General features: G+C 37.9%; 1 protein-coding gene across 5 annotated transcripts in view; it reads left to right on the top strand.

Moving 5' to 3' along the window:
* Positions 1-20098, top strand: part of LOC144579144 (uncharacterized) — a 60430-nt gene extending 40332 nt beyond the window's left edge. Inside the window, exons 2-6 of one of the 5 annotated variants that reach the window (XR_013526058.1) lie at positions 998-1221; positions 1336-1452; positions 7240-7319; positions 16038-16290; positions 17302-20093. Coding sequence is in view for 1 of the 5 variants with exons in the window: in XM_078348412.1 (XP_078204538.1) it covers positions 1217-1221; positions 1336-1452; positions 7240-7319; positions 16038-16159 (324 nt within the window). In the remaining 4 variants the exon portion in view is untranslated. Of the gene's footprint in view, positions 1-997; positions 1222-1335; positions 1453-3854; positions 6846-7239; positions 7320-16037 lie in introns of those variants that run through there. The other 4 variants (XM_078348412.1, XR_013526060.1, XR_013526061.1 and 1 more) reach the window with 4 other exon arrangements.
* The last annotated feature ends 3284 nt before the right edge of the window (positions 20099-23382 follow it).

Genomic DNA, 23382 nt, shown 5'->3' on the forward strand with positions numbered 1-23382 from the left:
CTGCCCCAAAAAAAGGAAGAAGAAAATATTAGTTTCTCCATAATTTCTATGTATCATCCGATGGAGACAAAAATATTATTTTCACATGAAATTTTTTTCTTCCAGAGTTTTAATGAAATGAACTGGAGAAGAAAGCTTGAGGTAGAAAATGTTCTGTGGAAATCTATTTGCACAGCTCCATAAAGCTTTGTTTTATGATTAGGTTAGGAGTTGTGAGTTTATCTCTATAACTAGGTGGGAATGTCTCTCACCATCAATACAGGAGATAAAGAAGTATGTCTTTGGTACCCAGTGAAAGGCAAATGTCAGCTAATACAAAGTGTCTCAAGGGACATCCTCAGTTCTTACCTGGAGCAGCTCCGCATCTGGTTTATGGCACATTGCCATTAGTTCCCGGTACATTTCTTTCAAGTGTTTCTTCTTTTGATACATGTTGATGCAACTTCTCTGGAGTTCTAATTAGCACTGTCTCTTACCTGGTGGTCTTCAGCTGCCCCTTCAATTGGACGGTGCTTGTGAGCCCCATGCTCCTGAGAGTTAGAGCACAGTGAGCAGAGCAGACTCTTGTCTGTGTCACAGAACATCTTCTTTGTTTCCCTATGGGTCCCACATAATTGTTTCTCAGAGCTCAGGAATTGCCAGAGACTGGCTTTCCTGGCAATCGTCACTAAATTCTTCAGAAAAATGTTAGTTTTGAAATCCATTTGGTGTGATGGTTCCCTGCATGCAGGGCAGTTGGCAGGACTTCGGGCTCCTTCCCAGGAAAGGCAGAGACAGGGTCTACAGAAGCTGTACCCACAGCCTATGGTGACAGGGTCTACCAGGTTGTTCAGGCAGATGACATAGCTGAGTTCCTTCTGGAAGGCCTGTGGGAAGTCTGAGTCTATTTTTCTAAGGGAAGAAAACCACAAGAATTTAATCTTCTACCCTGGAGAGACAAAGATCCAAGCAAAGTTTGCATCAGGTTGTGACTGAATAACACCTTTTTTTTTTCTAGAGAAGAATAGGCTTTCATTTGCAATGACAGAAATAGGAAAAATAGAAAACGAAGGCACTAAGAGCCATCAACCTCTGTAGAAAAATGTGATTGTTCTCCAATCAACACACAACCAGCTTTCCAAACGCTACTTTTTGCATAGAAGAATGTCAGATTTTTTGAGGTGTTAGTGTCCACCAAGTTGCTTGGGCTTCTAGGATTTCATCAAGCTATCAACTCATGGGGTGAGTCTTGAATGGTCTGAAACTCAGTCACACTCTGAATCACCAGTGACTGGTTTAGAGAAGGGAAGCTAACTAAGCTCTTTTACTCTCATTGTTTGATTTAACTGTAACAAGGATCCATCGGAGTTTTCCAGAGGGCCCCTGTTTGAAAATGTTAGAGCAGAGCTCATCCTTTGACCAAAACCAGACCAAGCTAGCCTTTACTCTACAAGGCGAAAGAAACAAACCAAGGTAAACGTACTTCTCCAAGATAGAACAAACAATCATTTTTTAGGCTGCTGTGTTCATTCAATCAACAAAAACTTGCTGGCATGTTTACTATTCCTAGACTGTTAATTTGGGGATATATTGGTAAAATGTAGAAGTGTACACAGAGGATAGAAATATTTTCTAAGCCTTTTGGAAGCATTGCCATTACCCTTTCACACAGTCGGAAAAATACTAAGTATCATGCAATAATAATAGGCACTAGACAGTAAGGCGGTATTTTAAATGGAAGGAAAAAAAAAGTAGGTTAGGCAAGGTAGCTCAAACCTCTAATCCCAGCATTTTGGGAGGCCAAGTCAGGCAGATTTTTTGAGCTCAGGAATTCTAGACTGGGCGTCATGATGGCAAAGTGTCTAGATCAGCCTGTCTCTAAAAATACATACATACATACATACACTCTCACACACACACACACACACACACACACACACACACATACACACTATATATAGACAGATAGATAGATAGATTATATATGTAAAGCCCAACATGGTGGCCCATGCCTATAGTCCCAGCTACTTTGGGGATGAGGCTGAAGAATTGCTTGAGGTAGGAATTAGAGGCAGTAGTGAGGCTTATTTCCACGACTGCACTCTAGGCTGTGTGTCCCTATCTAAAACAAACAAAAAAGAAAGAAAGGAAAAATCTAAAATCCTGGTTTCTACACAGTATAAATACAGAACCCCTCTATTTCTGATATTTCTGCATGGCTGCCAGTGAGACTTTTCTGCATGAATACCCATTTCTGACTTTCTTCGACAGAGTAACTGAGGTTTCTGAAGAGACTTTTACTGCGTTTTAGAAAAAAGTGTTTGCCCAAATCATTCAATGCAATCTACCTGTGTATAGCCATACATTGCAACATAGGCACATTTTCACTGGTAGAGTAGAATGTAACACATTTATACACATAGATTACAATACCCCTAGCCCATTTACAGAGTCTAAGAGATTAAAGAATTACTAGATATTTGCAAACTACTGCAAAATGCTTATAATCTACAAAACAACTAAGAAATAGGTTAAGTAAAATATTAATCATAACATTAATTTGAGGATCATGCAGCAAGACAGATGACAAAGATGTTTAATTTGTAAATTGGTTAAATGGAGCTTGTAAACTTATGGATTATGTTTAAAATAATTTAAAAAAATAAATGGAGCTGTTTATAAAACTCAGAAAATGACATCTTTTCATCTAAAAAAAGTCTAAGTTTGCAGATAAAGTCCCCAAATTTTGTTTGCTTTGGTTTGTAACCTAATAGCAGCTCCTACTCTGCAAAGTGTATACTTACCTCAGAAATAGATCTACGCCTCACCAAAGCTTGCTGTCCAATAAGATGAAGTCAGCTCAGGCATCAGGGTCTCCCAGTGCAGTGGCAGTAGCTTTTAGAAGTCTCCAAGGCCAGTTGCAAAGCCTCTCTGTGGGTGCTGGAGAAGAATGAGCTTGGCTCCCGAAGTGTCTTTTTATACATCTCTGAAGACCACACCTCTTTCCTCTAATTGACTGGATTTCAGGGGGCGTAGTGGGTGTTAACATAGTTGATTAAGTTTCTTCCAAACAAAAGTGTTTTTGTTTTTGTTTTTGTTTTGAGACGGAGTTTCACTGGTTACCCAGGCTGGAGTGCAATGGCACGATCTCGGCTCACAGCTACTTCCGCCTCTGAAGTTGAAGCAATTCTCCTGCCTCAGCCTCCCAAGTATCTGGGATTACAGGTGCCCGCTGCCAGGCATGGCTAACTTTTTTTTTTTTTTTTTTTTCATTTTTAGTAGAGAGAGGGTTTCACCGTGTTGGCTAGATTTATCTGGAATTCCTGACCTCAAGTGATTCGCCTGCCTTGGCCTACAAAAGTGCTGGGATTACAGCCTGAGCCCCAGCCCCCAGCAGTTCACTTTTATCGTTATGTAAGAATTTAATCTAAGGACACTCCTCTCCTCCCCACTCCAGAAGGGTTATTTCTCCTGCTCATAGTGCTCCAGATGAAGCCTTCCAAAGGCTGAGAAGCAGCCGTGCGACATAGGATTCCCTCCTATATTACCTGGCTCTGCTCATCCCAGCTCAAGGGGTATAGGGAGAAACTCTAGAAAGCTCTAGCCAGGTGCGGTGGTAGGCACCTGTAGTCCCAGCTACAGTACACGCCGAGGCAGGAGAATCGCCTGTGCCTGAGGTGGAGGTTGCAGTGAGCAGAGATCGTGCCACTGCAATCCAGCCTAGGTGATACAGTGAGATTCTGTCTCCAAAAAAACATAAATCAATAAAGAAATATAAAAAATGAAAATTGATGATTATAAATACAAGAAGACATTTATGACAAAATATAAAATAAGCAGAAAGCATATAAAATTGTAAATAGAACTTCATTACTTTAACAAATATAGAAAAAATTAAAGGTATTTAATCAATTAGTATAATAATTGTGTTACCTTTAGGGAAATATTGGGAAAATGGTTTCCTTATTGTTTATAATTCTTTCCAATTTCTTTTGTGGGTAAGAAGTCAATAACAAGAATAACAATTTCAGTAAATTTCAAACACGGTGTATTCCATGAAGCTGATTTTCTAACTTTAAAAGAAAAACGATGTTTTATCTCCTTGACAAAATGCCTCATCATTAGAAATATGGTTTGTTTAGGACACACAGCTTTTTCTTCCTTGAGCATTTCTATATTTGTTTCATTTTCTCCAAATGATAGTAAAGATCCAGTCTGTGTCTCTATTTGATGTTTACAATTCCTGAAACAACTGAGCAGTGCATTGCACATAATAATTTCTCACTAAGTAAATTAAGCTGAATGTTGAATTTCCAACCAAAACTTTGAAAACAAAGGAAGAACTATATCTTAATCTTTCTTTTTTGTATCATTTCTTTCCCCTGTAACAAAGGATACAGGGTGTTAACACAAGATACAGAGAAAGAGAATGTGTGTGTGTGTATGTGTGTGTGTACATGCTTTACATATGTGTAACCACATCAAATTTTTGTATTTGTAGCCAAATCAAGTGATCCACCTGCCTTTGCCTACAAAAGTGATTTTGATTCAGAAGCCCATAGCATTTTATTAAAATTATGTTTTAATTGTGATTTTGATTCAGAAGCCCATTGCATTTTATTAAAATTTTGTTTCATTTGATTGTCTCATCTGTTTATGGGAGCTGCTAACAGGGATTCTGTGTTTCATTTACCACATACTACTACAGAATCTGAGTTCATGATACTAAATTCATAAATATTGAACCTAGCCAAAATTCAAATTATGGGGGTTTTAGTTATTTCTATTTTTCCTTTGTCAACAGGGTACAACTGAAAGACCTCCTATTCCATTCTAAAACTAGTACAAATTTAGGCAAGTTATTTAACTCCTGATCTTTTGTTATCTCAACTATGAAATGAGGCTTCTACTCTGCCCAACTTGCAGAATTGCTCTGAAGATTAAAAATCACGTATTGCGTAAATATTCAAAACAGTAATTGGCTCACAGAAAGTGATCAGCTAGTTGTAAATGCTAACTGTTAGTAAAACTAAATTATAAAATGAAAGAGGTAAATTAATGAATAAAATAATTAATGCTTTTTTAATGTAATGATTGTTTCTCATTAGTTAATTAAGTTGTGACGGAATTGGTACACTGAATTCAGTGACTCAGTGTTCATCTACTCAGGGCATGTTGATACACTTTCAGTTATGTTGAATCACTCTTATTGCAATAGCAACACCATCACTCCTTTTGGAATGTGAGTTCTGTGAAAGTGTTTAAATCATAGCAGACAGCCAAAAATTGTAGAAAGACTGAAATAAACACTGTGCTGCGTGCTCCTAATAGGTTTAGTTTTAAAAATAAGAATATTATTAGTTATCACTTGGTAAATATTTATAATTTGTCAGGCATCTTACTAAACATTAGTAGGTTATCTTATTTTAATATTGATATTACTTCTGTGAGTAGATTACTAGGATACCTAGGTGAAGAAAGTCTTGTTTATGTTTGCATATGTAGGTTATCAGCTATTTATTCTGGTGTAAATAATAATCACTATCATTTTTCCCATTGGCATATGCAGCTGTTTCTGTGCTATTGTAAGCCTCAGCAGAATAGTATTTTATAAGTTTTAAAGATATGGTAGGTATGTATGCTATTGTTCTTAATTTGCATATTATAGGTTCTTAAAATATACATTTTATGCTTGAAAAATAGTAACTTGAAGTGTCCAGGTCTACTTAGGCACATTATTTTTTAAAAATAAATACAGTCAGCCCTTTCTATCTGTAGATTTTGCATCAGCAAGTAAAGGTGGATAGAAAATACAGTATCATTCACTGTGATCCCAGGTACTTCAGAAATTGAGAAAGGAGGATTGCTTGAGCCCAGGAGTTTGAGGCATAGTGAGGTATGAGCAAGCCTCTGCAATCCAGCCTTGTGAAAAAGCAAGACTCCATTTCTTAAGAAAACAAAATAAAATACAGTATTGAAAGAAATGAACCACATATGTGAATGGCCAACTTTTTACTTTTAAAGATGGTGAACTCTAACTTGCCAAATTTTTTTTGTTTCCTAACTTGTATTTTTAAATATTAGTATTGCATACAGAAAATGATTTTGCTAAAAATATCACAAAGTAGAAAAGACATAAATTCAGTGTAAAGGCTCTTAAGTGAGTGAATTTATTTCTATGGAACAAATCTCAACAATCATTTTTCATGTAGCTGTGTTATGTTACAACTTTCATCACAGAATGATACTCAGGACATGAGCTTGAATCTGAGAAGCTCAGATGTAGCTAATGAGCTAACGAAAAATGTAAGGTAAGAGAGTTATGAATCTGTTTCTAAAAACAAAACAAAATAAAACAGAACTGTTACATTCCATTTGGACTCTAAGACATGATTTTTGGAATTATTTTCTGTTTTATATTATTGCCTACTTAACTGTCTTAACAATGTGAAGACCAGGATGTCAAAGGGCATGAAGCATGTGGTGAGAGTTATATTATGCCAGTTAGCCCAACGGGATCAGATGTGGCTTCAGACTTCACATGCTCAGCTACATTTCCTCACTGAGGCACAGCAATGTGATCAAGAAAGTCTTACCTGACTCTGAGAATGCCGTACTTAAATCATTCTGAAAATCACTTGAAAAGGTGAAATATTAAATGGTTTTGACTACCATCTGGATTATTATATTGATATATCAGTTTGATTTGTTGAGTGGTTTGTTCACTGTCAGCCTGTTAATTCCACAGAAGAGGAGGGCCGACTCTTTATATATACATGTCTTTTCTGCAAAACTTGAGTATGCACAAATTTTGATATCTATCAAAGTCCTGGGACCAATCCACAGAGATGACTGATTAAATTCAGGTTTGTTCTGAAATTTTATTTTGTGTATGGAAATACATTTTCATAAAATTAAAACTATATTCATTTTATTTTTCATTTCAATATTTTTGAGAATTATTAATGATCACCTGATGTTTCTGAAATGAGCATTTACTGATCTTTAGGGTTACCAGATAGACTTTTCTATAGGTAGGAAAAGAAAAAAGAAGTCCCTCTTATAATATCAATTTTCCTCTTTTTTTGTACTGTGGAAAAATAGCATAGTTGATTTCTTGCAAGCCATTAGAACATTTGAAAATATATGTATTAAATGATAAATATAATATATTGTCATGCAACATAATATAATTTTTGCATATCTTTATTTTCAGCATCTTTCTGTTTCTTATTTTAAAAGAATGTATGTTTATTTTAGAAAACATAAAGATGGGAGGAACTCAAGATGGCGCTGTGAGAACAATCCAGGATTGAAGCTCTCGGTTAATCCACGGAGAGGTGAGTCAAAGCTGCATTTTCAGACTGATCTTTGTTGCCCACAGAACGAGGAAATTCCCAAGTATAAAGGAGACATGGGACACCAGGCAGAGGCTCTGCCTGGATAAGCCAGCAGCCGGGGTGGTGGCAGCTGGCCCTACCCAGCGCTCCCCACAGGGCGTGCTTGTCCGGGTGCCCTGTTGAAACAGCAACCTGAGACTTGAGAGGGCTGAACTTGAGACTGAAAGGGACTTGGGCAGTGGGCCAGCCCAGGGGATTGCAGGGACACAGTGTGCGGGATAGCGCAATGGGACAGACAAAACAGCGATTCCAGACGCTTGCCGTGGCGACGGTCCCTGAGGTGCTCCATGGGGGAGGGGCTTCCACCATTACTGAGGCAACCCACCCCGGCTGAAACACATGCCCACTGCTGACACAGCCTGCATTGCCGAGGCAACCCGTTACAACAGAGAGACTCCGCTGCAGGACCTAGCCCGTGGCGGAGACCGAGCCTGCAGCAACAGGGCGAGCATCACAACAGCAGGGCGGAGCCTCGGCAGTCAAATAGTGATTAGACTGCCTCCTAGCTGGGCAGGGCACCTCAACAGACATCCAAAAACAAAGCCCCAACCCCCCAAGACAGAGCATTTGAGAAAAAAAGGTTTTTTTTAATGAGCTTTGTTGCAGCAGAATCAAACATAGCAGCTTAACAGCCCTGAATGAACAACAGAGCTCACAGCTCAGCAATTGAGCTCCTATAAAGTACAGACTGTCTCCTCAAGCAGCTCCCTGACCCCTCTATATCCAAAAGACTGACATTTGGCAGGCATCATCCTGGGACAAAGATAGCAGAAAAAGAAACTGGTAGCATCCCTCACTGTTCCGCAGCTGCTATAGGTGCACCCCAGACACGCAGGGCCTGGAGTGGACCTCAGCAGTCATACAGCGAAGGGGCTAGACTGGTAGAAGGAAAACCAAGTAACAGAAATACTTCATCACCAACAATCTGGGTGTCCACTAAGAGACCCAATCAAAAAGTCAGCAACTACGCAGACGACAAGTGGATAAATCCACAAAGATGGGAAGAAACCAGTGCAAAAAGGAGGAAAACACCTGAAACCAGAACACCTCGCCTCCTAGAAAGAACCAAAACTCCTCACCAGCAAGGGAACAAAGCTGGACGGAGAATGACTGTGATGAAACGACGGAATTAGACTTCAGAAGGTGGATAATGAGAAACTTTTGTGAGCTAAAAGAACATGTATTAAATCAATGCAAAGAAACTAAGAACCTTGAAATAAGATATGAAAAAAGATTTGAGGAAATGATGACAAGAATGGATAACTTACAGAGGAATATGAATGAACTAAAGGAGCTGAAAAACACAATACGAGAACTTCGCGAAGCATGCACAAGTTTCAATAGCCGAATTGACCAAGCAGAAGAAAGAATATCTGAAGTCGAAGATCAACTCAACGAAATAAAACGAGAAACCAAGATTAGAGAAAAAAGTGCAAAAAGGAATGAACAAAGTCTCCAAGAAATGTGGGACTATGTGAAAAGACCTAACCTACGTTTGATAGGTGTACCAGAAGGGGACGAAGAGAATGAATTCAAGCTGGAAAATACTCTTCAGGATATTATCCAGGAAAATTTCCCCCACCTAGCAAGACAGGTCAACACTCAAATGCAGGAAATACAGAGAACACCACAAAGATATTCCACAAGAAGAGCAACCCCAAGGCACATAATCATCAGATTCAACAAGGTCGAAATGAAGGAGAGAATACTAAGGGCAGCCAGAGAGAAAGGTCGGGTCACCCACAAAGGGAAGCCCATCAGACTCACAGCAGATCTCTTGGCAGAAACACTACAAGCCAGAAGAGAGTGGGGGCCAATATTCAACATTCTTAAAGAAAAGAACTGTCAACCCAGAATTTCATATCCAGGCAAACTGAGCTTCAGAAGTGAAGGAAAAATAAAATCCTTTGTGAACAAGCAAGTACTCAGAGATTTTGTCACCACCAGACCTGCTTTACAAGAGCTCCTGAAAGAGGCACTACACATAGAAAGGAACAACAAGTACCAGCCATTCCAAAATCACACTAAATGCTAAAAAGCATCAACATAATGAAGAATCTACAACAACTAACGGGCAAAACGGCCACTTAGCATCAAAATGGCAGTATCAAATTCACACATAACAATATTAACCCTAAATGTAAATGGACTAAATGCACCAATCAAAAGACACAGACTGGCAAATTGGATAAAAATCCAAAACCCATCAGTGTGCTGTATTCAGGAAACCCATCTCACATGCAAGGATACACAAAGACTCAAAATAAAGGGTTGGAGGAAGATTTACCAAGCAAATGGAGAGCAAAAAAAAGCAGGAGTTGCAATTCTCATCTCTGATAAAATAGACTTTAAAGCAACAAAGATCAAAAGAGACAAAGAAGGCCATTACATAATGGTAAAAGGATCGATACAACAAGAAGAGCTAATGATCCTAAACATATATGGACCCAATACAGGAGCACCCAGATACATAAGGCAAGTTCTTAATGACTTACAAAGAGACTTAGACTCCCACACAATAATAGTGGGAGACTTTAATACTCCACTGTCAATATTAGACAGATCAACCAGACAGAAAATCAACAAGGATATCCAGGGCTTGAAATCAGACCTGGAGCAAGCAAACCTGATAGACATTTACAGAACTCTCTACCCCAAATCCACAGAATATACATTCTTCTCAGCACCACATCACACCTACTCAAAAATTGACCACATAATTGGAAGTACATATATGAGGCCAACAATCATATGAAAAAATGCTCATTGTCACTGGTCATCAGAGAGATGCAAATCAAAACCACATTGAGATACCATCTCACGCCAGTTAGAATGGCGATCATTAAAAAATCTGGAGACAACAGATGCTGGAGAGGATGTGGAGAAAAAGGAACACTTTTACACTGTTGGTGGGAGTGTAAATTAGTTCAACCATTGTGGAAGACAGTGTGGCGATTCCTCAAGGCCTTAGAAATAGAAATTCCATTTGACCCAGCAATCCCATTACTGGGTATATATCCAAAAGACTATAAATCGTTCTACTATAAGGACACATGTACACGAATGTTCATTGCAGCACTGTTTACAATAGCAAAGACCTGGAATCAACCAAAATGCCCATTGATAATAGACTGGATTGGAAAAATGTGGCACATATACACCATGGAATATTATGCAGCAATCAGAAATGATGAGTTTGTGTCGTTTGTAGGGACATGGATGAATCTGGAAAACATCATCCTCAGCAAACTGACACAAGAACAGAAAATGAAACACCGCATATTCTCACTCATAGGTGGGTGATGAAAAATGAGAACACATGGACACAGAAAGGGGAGTACTAAACACTGGGGTCTATTGGGGGTAAAAGGGGAGGGCCAGTGGGAGGGGGAGGTGGGGAGGGATAGCCTGGGGAGAAATGCCAAATGTGGGTGAAGGGGAGAAGAAAAGCAAAGCAAACTGCCATGTGTGTACCTACGCAACTGTCTTGCATGCTCTGCTCATGTACCCCAAAACCTATAATCCAATAAAAATTTAAAAAAAAAAAAAGCACTGCTCAGCAAATGCAAAACAACTGAAATCATAACAAACAGCCTCTCAGACCATAGTGCAATCAAGTTAGAACTCAGAATTCAGAAACCAACCCAGAACTGCACAGCTTCATGGAAACTGAACAACTGGCTCTTTAATGTTGACTGGATAAACAATGAAATGAAGGCAGAAATAAAGCAGTTCTTCGAAACCAATGAGAATGAAGACACAACATGCCAGAATCTCTGGGACACTTTAAAGCAGTCTCTAGAGGAAGGTATATAGCAATAAGTGCCCATATGAGGAGAATGGAGAGATCCAAAATTGACACCCTATCATCAAAATTGAAAGAGCTAGAGGAGCAAGATCAAAAAAACTCAAAACCCAGCAGAAGACAAGAAATAACTAAGATCAGAGCTGAATTGAAGGAGATTGAGACACATAGAGAGACCACTAGCCAGATTGATTAAAAAGAAAAGAGAGAACAACCAAATAGATGCAATAAAAATGATAAAGGGGAAATCACCACAGACTCCACAGAAATTCAATCCATCATCAGAGAATATTACAAACAACTCTATGCACATAAACTAGTAAACCTGGAAGAAATGGATAAATGCCTGGACTCCTGTTTCCTCCCAAGCCTAAACCAGGAGAAAGCTGAAACTATGAATAGACCAATAACAAGGTTAGAAGTTGAGGCAGCAATTAAGAGCCTACCACACAAAAAAAGCCCAGGTCCAGACGGGTTCACAGCCGAATTCTACCAGACACACAAAGAGGAGCTGGTACCATTCCTTCTAAAACTATTCCAAATAATCCAGAAAGAGGGAATCCTTCCCAAATCATTTTATGAGACCAACATCATCCTGATACCAAAACCCGGCAGAGACCCAACAAGAAAAGAAAACTTCTGGCCAATATCCATGATGAACATAGATGCAAAAATCTTCAGTAAAATATTGGCAAGCCGATTGCAACAGCAAATCAAAAAACTTATTCATCATGATCAAGTAGGATTCATCCCAGGGATGCAAGGCTGGTTCAACATATGCAAGTCTATCAACGTAATTCACCACATAAACAGAACCAAAAACAAAAACCACATGATTATCTCAATTGACGCAGAGAAGGCATTTGACAAAATACAACATCCCTTTATGCTAAAAACCCTCAATAAACTCGGTATCGATGGAACGTATCTCAAAGTAATAAAAGCTGTTTATGACAAACCAACAGCCAATATCATACTGAATGGGCAAAAACTGGAAGCATTCCCTTTGAAATCTGGCACTAGACAAGGATGCCCTCTTTCGCCCCTCCTATTCAATATAGTACTGGAAGTTCTAGCCAGAGCAATCAGGCAAGAAAAAGAAATAAAGGGTATTCAAATAGGAAAGGTGGAAGCCAAATTGTCTCTATTTGCAGACGACATGATAGTATACCTAGAAGACCCCATTGCCTCAGCCCAAAAACTCCTGAAACTGATAAGTACCTTCAGCAAAGTCTCAGGATATAAAATCAATGTGCAAAAATCACAAGCATTTGTCTACACCAATAACAGACTTAAAGAAAGCAAAATCAAGAACGAACTGCCATTCACAATTGCTACAAAAAGAATAAAATACCTTGGAATACAACTCACAAGGAACGTAAGAGACCTGTTCAAGGAGAACTACAAACCACTGCTCAACGAAATCAGAGAGGACACAAACAGATCGAGAAACATTCCATGTTCATGGTTAGGAAGAATTAATATCGTGAAAATGGCTATACTGCCCAAAGTAATTTACAGAATCAATGCTATACCCATCAAGCTACCATTGACTTTCTTCACAGAACTGGAAAAAACCACCATGAACTTCATATGGAACCAAAAGAGAGCCCACATAGCCAAATCAATTCTAAGCAAAAAACACAGCGGGTGACATCACACTACCGGATTTGAATCTATACTACAAGGCTACAGTAATCAAAACAGCATGGTACTGGTACCAAAACAGAGATATAGACCAATGGAACAGAACAGAGACACCGGAGGCAACACAACATATCTACAACTATACAATCTTTGATAAACCTGACAAAAACAAGCAATGGGGAAAGGATTCCCTATTTAACAAATGGTGTTGGGAAAACTGGCTAGCCATGTGCAGAAAGCAGAAACTGGACCCCTTCCTGACACCTTACACTAAAATTAACTCCAGATGGATTAAAGACTTAAACATAAGACCTGGCACCATAAAAACCCTAGAAGGAAATCTAGGCAAAACTATCCAGGACATAGGAGTAGGCAAGGACTTCATGAACAAAACACCAAAAGCATTGGCAACAAAAGCCAAAATAGACAAATGGGACCTAATCAAACTCCACAGCTTCTGCACGGCAAAAGAAACTATCACTAGAGTGCATCGGCAACCAACAGAATGGGAAAAAGTTTTTGCAGTTTACCCATCTGACAAAGGGCTGATATCGAGAATTTACAAAGAACTCAAACAGATTTACAGGAAAAAAACAAACAAGCCCATTCAAAATTGGGCAAAGGATATGAACAGACACTTTACGAAAGAAGACATATATGAGGCCAACAATCATGAAAAAATGCTCATCATCACTGGTCATCAGAGAGATGCAAATCAAAACCACATTGTGACACCATCTCACGCCAGTTAGAATGGCGATCATTAAAAAATCTGGAGACAACAGATGCTGGAGAGGATGTGGAGAAAAAGGAACACTTTTACACTGTTGGTGGGAGTGTACATTAGCCCAACCATTGTGGAAGACAGTGTGGCGATATCTCAAGGCCTGAGAAATAGAAATTCCATTTGACCCAGCAATCCCATTACTGGGTATATACCCAAAGGACTATAAATCATTCTAATATAACGACGCATGCACACGAATGTTTATTGCAGCACTTTTTACAATAGCAAAGACCTGGAATCAACCCAAATGCCCATTGATGATAGACTGGATTGGGAAAATATGGCACATATACACCATGGAATATTATGCAGCAATCAGAAATGATGAGTTCGTGTCGTTTGTAGGGACATGGATGAATCTGGAGAACATCATTTTCAGCAAACTGACACAAGAACAGAAAATGAAACACCGCATATTCTCACTCATAGGCGGGTGATGAAAAATGAGAACACATGGACACAGAGAGGGGAGTACTAAACACTGGGGTCTATTGGGGGGAAAAGGGGAGGGCCAGTGGGAGGGGGAATTGGGGAGGGATAGCCTGGGGAGAAACACCAAATGTGGGTGAAGGGGTGAAAGCAAACAAAACACACTGCCATGTGTGTACCTATGCAACTGTATTGCATGCTCTGCACATGTACCCCAAAACCTAAAATGCAATAAAAAAAGAAGAATAAAAAAAAAGAAAACATAAAGATCAAGAAAGCCACAGCAGAAATTAAATATCTCCCTAGTTCCATCAGAAAAATATAAAATCATTGTTATATTCTTATGTGTATAATTCTAGCCCCTTTCCTATTTTAAATATATTTTTGTTTATGTATACATGAAACTCAGTAAATCCTTCTGTATGTAATGTATATAATCAACATATGTTTATTTTTTTCACATGTTTGGTGTTTAGAGGTGCTTTTCCTCCTACATCTTGACTATTATTACATTTTTTTCTGCCAAACATTGACTATCTGCAGGTTGGTCTTATATGTATTGCAGAAGGGGTTAGGTCATTGGACAGCCAGAAATGGCTCTGTCTTTCTGTCCAGTGATTATCAAAGGGTCGGGCTCAGGAATCAGAGGATGTTTTAGGAAGTTTGATTGGTTGGGCAATGACAGCATATGTTTAACTTACCCATTGCCCCCACTTATTTCATCACTGTTCTTAAGCGACAGGTTCTCACACTGTCTCCCAAGCTGGAGGTCAGTGGTACAATCTTAGCTCACTGCGGCCTCAGACTCCTGGGCTTAATCAATCTTCCCACCTCAGGCTCCAAAATCACTAGGACTAGTCATGTGCGACAATGCCCAGCTAATATTTTCACTTTTATTTGTCAGGATAAGGTTGCCCAACATCCTATGTTGCCCAGGATGGTCTCCAACTCCTGGCCTCAAGCCGTCCTCCCGCCTCAGCCTCCCAAATTTATTGGATTAAAAGCATGAGCCACTGCTCTGGAGCTTATTTATTTATGTCAGAGTTTGTTCTTCTCTTCTTGGTCTGTTGCATGAACTCTCTTAGCTTGTACTATAAAATATTCTTCTGCCGTGGTCATGTGAAACATTACAAAACTGTTTCTGATGATTCTTCATGTTTTATGTAGGTATTCTAACATGATAGTGTGACTTTTTAAAAAAGAACAAAAAAAGCAATAGAAGTTTGCCTAATCACAAACAAGACTTTAATGATCACTGTTGTGCTATAACTTATTATAATGCATTAAAAAATCAGGACTTATTTGTAATGTGCCTTGAGACAGATAATTCAGTCACTTGATTTCTCAGACCTCAGTTTTCTCCTCTGTGAAATACTAATACCAACTGTGTGTAGTTTATTTTGAAGAATTTGGGAAATTGTAACTAAATACTCTGATATCAAGCATGATTGCTGTGTTTCCTATATTGCTGTTACTGTTGCAGCACTGAACCACTTACCACTTTAAGTTTTTGCCCAAAGTGAAAATATAATTAATTAATACATATTTCATAGACTAGTATTTTTTTTTGAGACAGAGTCTCTCTGTGTAGCTCAGGCATGGTCGGCTCACGGCAACCTCTGCCTGCCTGGTTCAAGCAATTCTCCCGCCTCCGGAGTAGCTGGGACTACAGGTGTGCGCCACCATGCCTGGCTGATTTTTTGTATTTTTAGTAGAGTCAGGGTTTCACCATGCTTTCCAGGCTAGTCTCACATCCCTGACCTTATGATTAGCCCACATCTGGCTCCCAAAGTGCTGGGATTACAGGCTTATGCTTCCTTCCCTGGCCAGACTAGTCTTTAGAGATGATTGAATGTGGAAGTTCAGTTGACAAGTGACTTGTTCAAATTGTCAAATTAGAAATACTCAATGTTAAAATTGTAGTATGTTCTCGTGTTTCTCTTCTATATCATTTAGGCAACTAATAAACACCATACTGTTTTATCAACAGGCATGTCAGCCATGCTCCAAGCAGCCACAGCAAGTATTCAAGGGAGTCATTTTCAGGAATTTCTGATGCTTTGTTTGATACTGAAACCAAAGTGGATCTTTGCAAAACTGAGGGAGAAGTGAAGAGAAAGATTGCTGTTGCAGCCTTCACAGTGCAGGCAGCTTCGGAGGCTTTGAAAGAAGCAGCCTGAGAGGAATCTTTAGCGAACCCATATAGAATTTTTGTGGTATATCACTCAGAAAGACTCATCATGGTATATTGATGAAGTTTAAATTAGTATATTAGAAATAAAGCTAGACATTATATACAGTCATGTGAGTGCTTATATATTTATCTGTGTATATATTTTTCTTTTATTTTCTTGTTATGGACTAAAAATATAAAACAATTTATAATTAGACAAGGTTATTCTGAAATGGAAGAATCAACTCAGTATTAAATCCAAGAGGAATGGGTAAATATGGTAAAACTCTCATCTGGCATTATCAAGGAATCAAGTCTAATCTGTTCATGTCACTTCACACATAGGAAAACATCAGTATGTCATAGAGCACTCTGGGGAACATGCACACCTGCTCCAAGCCAGAGGCCTCATGCCCTGCCTAGCCTCCCAGGGCTCAGAGGATCACTATCTCAGCACATGGTTGAGAAACTAATTAAATTACACTTTTAGTAAATGTAATCACTCTATAGCATAAGAAATAATTTTTTATTAAATGTATTTTATTTACATAAAGCACTATCATATAACACACAAGGATAGAGAAAAGTAGTAATGAAATGAACATTTGTGAACCTACTAGCTATATTAAGAAAATAATATTTTCAATATCTTTGGGTCCCCCATGTATTCATAATGGTTGTGCTTTTTCACTATCTTGAATTGTATCTTTATTTCCTATGTTATTCTTTATGATTTTATCACACATGGCTATATTATTTACATGTTTTATGTTTTTGTTTTATGTAGTTTGCTATTTTTTTATAAATGAAATCATGCCATGTATATTTTTATGGTACTTAATTTTTTTCCACAGATCTTTAAGGGTTTAGACAGATAGATAGATAGCATTTATACAAATGAAAGTAAGATTCATGGTCTATCAAGACAGAGAAAACATATAATAATGTGAATAGGGAAAGTTAATATGAAGAATGACTAATTATAAGAGAATTTGAGCAATGGAATATTGTCTACTAAAATGTAAGGAGAAGTCTAAATAATACGTGATGAGCACATATAAGGAATTGCCATTGTTTCCAGGGTGAAGTTTGAGAAGCCAGTGAAGAATCCCCTCATACCTTGGCCTCACTGAATGTTAACAAGTTGCTGTGGTGTTGCACGTGAAAATTTTGGTTTAAATCCACACTTCAGGACTCCCTGGAAACTTGCCTTCTGGGCCACTTGTAAAGCTGTTTAGGAAGAAATGTCATCTCAGAGGGACTCCACTGCAAGTTTGAAAAAAGGCCAGTATCAGAAGAAGCTCTTGGCTGCTGAGTTCTCCTGGCCACCATGAATTTGAAGAAGTGAGTGCTATAGCAGCAGCCTTAACTACAGAATCTGGTAACTGGTGTACCCCTGCATACCATCTGGCCCAGATACAGGAGATGTTATTTCCAAAGCAGATTGGAAGCACATTTTTGGAATTTCTCTCCAATGTCTTCTACTCACAAAGATTGACATCTTAACACTTGGGAAAGAAAAAAAATATTTAAAGGATCCAGATCTATTTATGTAAATAATCATGAGTGAGTTTGTAGTGGATAACCCAAAGTTGGGTAAGTGGTGCATAATAAATTTATTCATTTTCTGCTGATGTACATTGGATTTCTTTTTATATTTTGGTTTTGTGAGCATGTCTGCTCATGCAAATATTCAAGAGATTCTCTTTCCTGACAGCATCTTCGGGTAGATGGAATATCTGGGTTATAAATTGGTGGATTGTCAATTCTACTGAGCAATGCCACTTACTGTTTTAAGGTGATTTTATTTATTTATATTTCAACTAACAGGGTAATCATATATAAAAATAATAGAAGTATGGTTGATTGTGACAAGTTAAAGAAATATAAATAACTCACTCTGATTAAAATCAAAGGCATTTGAGGGAAGAATAATTTGTACATTGAGCATCAAATACTTCAAGTAAGTTTTGGAAGACATACAGAAGAGTGTAACTACTTTCTTGTAGTTTATCAAAATCCCAAAATAAGGTTAAGCAGGTAGGAATATAGGCACATTTGCATTTCAGAAAGCATTCTAGCCTGGATTAAATAGAAGGGCATCAACCCAGCAAGAGAACGTAACTAATTTGTGTGTGTGTGTGTGGGTGTGGGTGTGTGTGTGTGTGTGTGTGACAGGGTCTCACTCTGTCACCCAGGTTAGAGCCAGTGGCTCAATGCAACCTCTACCTCCTGGGCTCAGGCAGTCATCCAACCTAAGACTCCCAAGTAGGTGAGATTACAGGCATGCACCATCATGCCTATCTGATTTTTGTATTTTTTGTCGAGATGGATATTCACCATGTTGCTCAGGCTGGTCTTGAACTTCGCTGCTTGACTAGTCAATCCATCCAGGCCTCCCAAAGTGCTGGGATTACAGGCATGAGCCACTATTCTAGGTCCCAAAATCTTTTCTCATGGCAACTGCTGTCATGTAGACTTTACCCTCAGAAAAGATAAGACTACCCTCATCCTTTGGATTTCAGCTTAGGTGTTACTTCTATTAGGAAGACTTTCAGGATGACTGTCCCTTCCTTTGTATCACCTACTAGACCATGAGCTCCTTAAGGACTGAGTCTTGATTTTTTTTTTAATTTACTTTAATTTTTGGGACTCATGTGCAGAATGTATAGGTTTGTTACTATTTTGGCTCCAATTCCTACCAATATGGAAAGTCCATAGTAGACACTCATTTTGTGAGTAAACAGAGAAGCACACATATGAGACCCTCTGAGACATTCTGTGCTTTGAACAGAAGAGCTGCACTGCACAGTAGGAATTGAACAATGCCTTTGTTATGGGGTTTGGCTGAGCATGCAATAGGCTTTTTGTGATGTCATTGATAGAGAGTTAGACAGTATTAGAGATGTGAGACAAGGTGAATATTATTATTCTATAAAATGGACCAAAAAGCTTTGTTAACTTGCAATCAATTCTGCCAGCATGCAAGAAGCATTTTCCCCAAGATATTGTATGCAGATCAGTGACTTAGGAACATACTTTGGCAACATATATAATGTCACTGATAGGAAAGCCGTTTTCAGAGACAGACTTCCTGTGTTCAAACCCTACTTAATTGGAGTATAACTATGGGCATATTATTGTAGTTTCCTGTTCTTAGGTTTCTTAACCTTTAAATGAGTATAAAATGTTATTTATTTCATGGGGTTGCTGTAAGAATTAAGTAAGCTAGAACATGTAAAGCACTTAGAACGGTTTTTAGCATGTAATTCATAATTAATAAATGTGTGATCTTTTCACTTGCATAACAATAATTTTTAGTTAGGTAATCAGATACAATTTTTCCCTCTTACCTATTCTGCATGATGACATAATTGTAGTATAATAGATGGTAACTTTTTCAGCCTCTAGCACTAGAATTTGCAACTGTTATGTATTCTTTTTTATGCATCTCATAAGTTGCTTATTGTTTATTTCTGTCTAATACAGGGCATTCTGCACAACATAGCATTGAAATTTTACTGAAAAGTTAGAATACTAGAAAGTCTTTCTTCTCTACACTTAGGTAGATAATATACAATATTTTAAGAAGTGTTTGACACTTAAATGTGTCAAAGAACAACATTTCTGGAAAACTCTGCATATATGTATCTATGATTACCTTTACTTAACTTTTGAAGCATAATGCTGATCAAATGACACTTCAGAAAACATATTAATTTGCAATGCCATGGATTGAATAAAAAGACAGCCACTCGATCTTTTTCTAGAATACGCTGGCTTTTCTAAAGTATGTAATTTTTAAAATATCTGTTAATATGTAAAATGGTGACTTTTACTTAGATTTTTACTTTTTCAATTTCTAGCAGGTTTGTTAATTTTAAGTTTATAGAAATGACCTAAATTCCCAAACATTAGATAATTTCTTAATTCAACTATGTGTAAACATTGGTGATTTATTAAATCACGGTAAACAACAACAAAATCTATTAGTATGACAACTGTGTTAAAAATATCTTTTATACACTATTAACGATAATTATGCATATAATTATTGCATAAATAGCAGTCAGGCATCTTGACTAATGCCTGAAATTCCAGCATGCTGGGAGGCAGATCACCTAAGGTCAGCAGTTTGAGACCAGCCTGGCCAACATGGTGAAACCCCATCTCTACTAAAAATACAAAAATTAGCCAGGCATAGTGGCAGACACCTGTAATCCCTGCCACTTGGGAGGCTGAGGCAGGAGAATTGCTTGAATCTGGGAGGCAGAGGTTGCAGTGAACTGAGATCATGCCATTGCACTCCAGCCTGGGTGACAGAGGGAAACTTCATCTCAAAAAAAGGTAATAATAATAATGATTATTATTGTGTAAATAATAGATAATTTAAAAAATATTGATACATTGTTATTAATATTTATGTACATGTATATGTAAACTATCTGTTTTAAAATTATTCAAAAATGTGTATGAATTGAAAAAATGATTTTATTTTTATATAAAACAATCATCATGAAATAGTCATAAAATAGTAAAAATAAGAAAAAAAGACTGATCCAACTAAATCCACTAAGCATTATATATACAATTATATAAAACATAGTTGAGTCCCTCGATACACTTTTTGAAACTAGAGAGTTACACAGTTCAGATGTGTTGGTAATCTTAGTTAATGTTTTATCTTTGGGCATATTCAGATAAATAATGGCTAGGCACTTAAACAATTATAATTTTAAAACTCAGAGTAAGAAACAAAATTTTAAAAGTTTGCATGTGGCTGGGCACGGTGGCTCATACCTGTAATCCCAGCACTTTGGGAGGCCAAGGTGGGAGGATCACCTGAGGTCAGGAGTTCCAGACCAGCCTGACCAACATGGTGAAATCCTGTCTCTCCTAAAAATACGCAAATTAGCTGGGCATAATGGCAGGTGCCTGTAATCTCAGCTACTTGGGAGATTGAGGCAGGAGAATCACTTGACCCAGGTAGGCAGAGGTTGCAGTAAGCTGAGATTGAGCCATTGCACTCCAACCAGAGCAAAGGAGTGAGACACTGTTTCAAAAGAAACAAATTAAAATGAGAAAAATAAAAATATATTTAATGAAATAATTGTTTTATATAAAATATTTCTTTGAAAACCTGTGCTAAGTCAACTTTCTTGCATCTCATCTCAAACTCGTCTATTGAGCTTTGAGCCCCCAAGTGTGGCCTTCTGTACTCTCTAAATCTAATCAGCCAATTTACCCCTTCCTGTACAATCTAATCAGTTTCAGGAAGTGAGTGTGGTCTTGCATGGGCTCATACACTGTAAAAGGATGCTTGTCCACACACCTCTCCTTCAGAGAGGACCCACTGGATTTCTGGCTTTTGGGCTTTGAAGAGAGCAGATAAGCAAGACCATAGTATGGTCAGGGCAGGGACATGCCAAGGCAAGGATGGGGCAAATCAGGCCCAGGACAATATGTTCTAGTTTCAGTTGCTCCATGTCCTTGCTAACCTTTTGTATTGTCAGTCATTTTAATTTTAGCCTAAGCTGTGTATGCAGTAGTATCCGGGATTTTAAGTAACCTAATTGTCAGCTCTTGTTTGAATGAATCTTATCACTGTTTTTATATTCAAAGCCATCCATAAATAACTTCTAAAAATATGTTTGAGTGTTTATTCTTATGTGTAGAATTACTAGGAGATGTATGAAAGGTGAGAGAAAAAGAAAAATGGCCTCTGTCTTTTAGGAGTTTATGTTCTTAACATTTACAGTAGGAGACAATTAAATATAAAGCCCATGTGACTAAACCTGACTCAAGGTACTGAAAGATTTGAATAAAGTTGTCCATTACCAAAGTCAACTACTAGGGGCATCTTTAAGCTGGAGTTCGGTAAATAAGTAATATTTGAGCTATAGAACAAAGTCAGGAAAGAGATTGGTTTCCACTGAGAAAATAACCAGAATGAGGTACTAAACTCAGAACAAGCAGGAAGTATGCACAAGCAATGAACGTGCTCCTGAAAACCTATGTGCAGATTTTTGCAACATTTGGTAAGACTTTATTGAATAAACCTTTAATATGGAATACAACAGCACCGTTAGATCCCTCGCCAACATTTGTTTGCTTGGCTGTTATTTTGTTTTGTTTTTCCAGCTCTTTAAAATTAATGTTTCATTTTTAATCTTATAACACACAATTTAAAAGCACTTCTCTGTCTACTAGTAGAAGACTTGCCCCATGTGAGAAATCAACTGAATGACAAAGTCTTACCCGTGTTTTCTGTTATTTTGGACTTGGAAGCACCCTGGATAGCTCTGTACACATGTGGAGACAACATTCTCAGAAGAGTCTAATTTCATCTTTATTCTTTCAGAAACGAGCCTGAAATTTCATCTCCTTCAACTTGCAAGCTATTTTTCCTTGAAAATTTACAGGATACAGTCATGAAAAATAAACTTTACTGTCAGTTGGACACAACTGAATTTACGTGATCTGCCTCTTGAGCAAGTTAGAGTCTCTAAACTTTGACTTTCACATCTATAAAATTGGAATAGCAATAGAACCCACCTCACAGAGATTTTGAGAGTACTGCACAAGGTCATGTATGTAAAGTGCTTAACACAGTCCCTGGCTCATAATTAGTGCTCGGTTAGTGTCAGTTATTTGTGTTACCTTCTTTGGCCACATTTGCCAATTTCACCTGATGCATTTCTCTGTTGTTTCTACATCACAGATATTAAAAGTATCAGATATTTGAGCAGATACAGTGAGCAAAACAGATATTGCATTCAGGTGCCAGAATTTGCTGATTTATAAAATATCATTAAATGTGACTTAATCAATATATTTTTATTACTTCCCTTTCTAAAGACAATAGTCCACTTATTCTTTGGACTCTTACTATAAAGTAAATGAACAAATCTCAATTGCCCTATTATTAGGCTGAAATATGTTCAAAATCCACACATGAAAGAAGATTGAATGTGAAAATGTGAAATATTGCACAAGGGGATTCTAGGGTCATATGATTATAATGGCAGAGCTCGTGGGAATGTTTCTGAGATACAGGTAACTTCATCTAGCAACAAGCTCTCGTGCAACATGAATTTGTATCCCAAGGCGCTGCTGAGAACTTTGTTTGAGTAGTTGCAAAACCATTCAGCTGCTCAGATGG

This window comes from Callithrix jacchus, chromosome 14 (genome assembly GCF_049354715.1).
Source record: "Callithrix jacchus isolate 240 chromosome 14, calJac240_pri, whole genome shotgun sequence".
Lineage (NCBI taxonomy): Eukaryota > Metazoa > Chordata > Mammalia > Primates > Cebidae > Callithrix > Callithrix jacchus.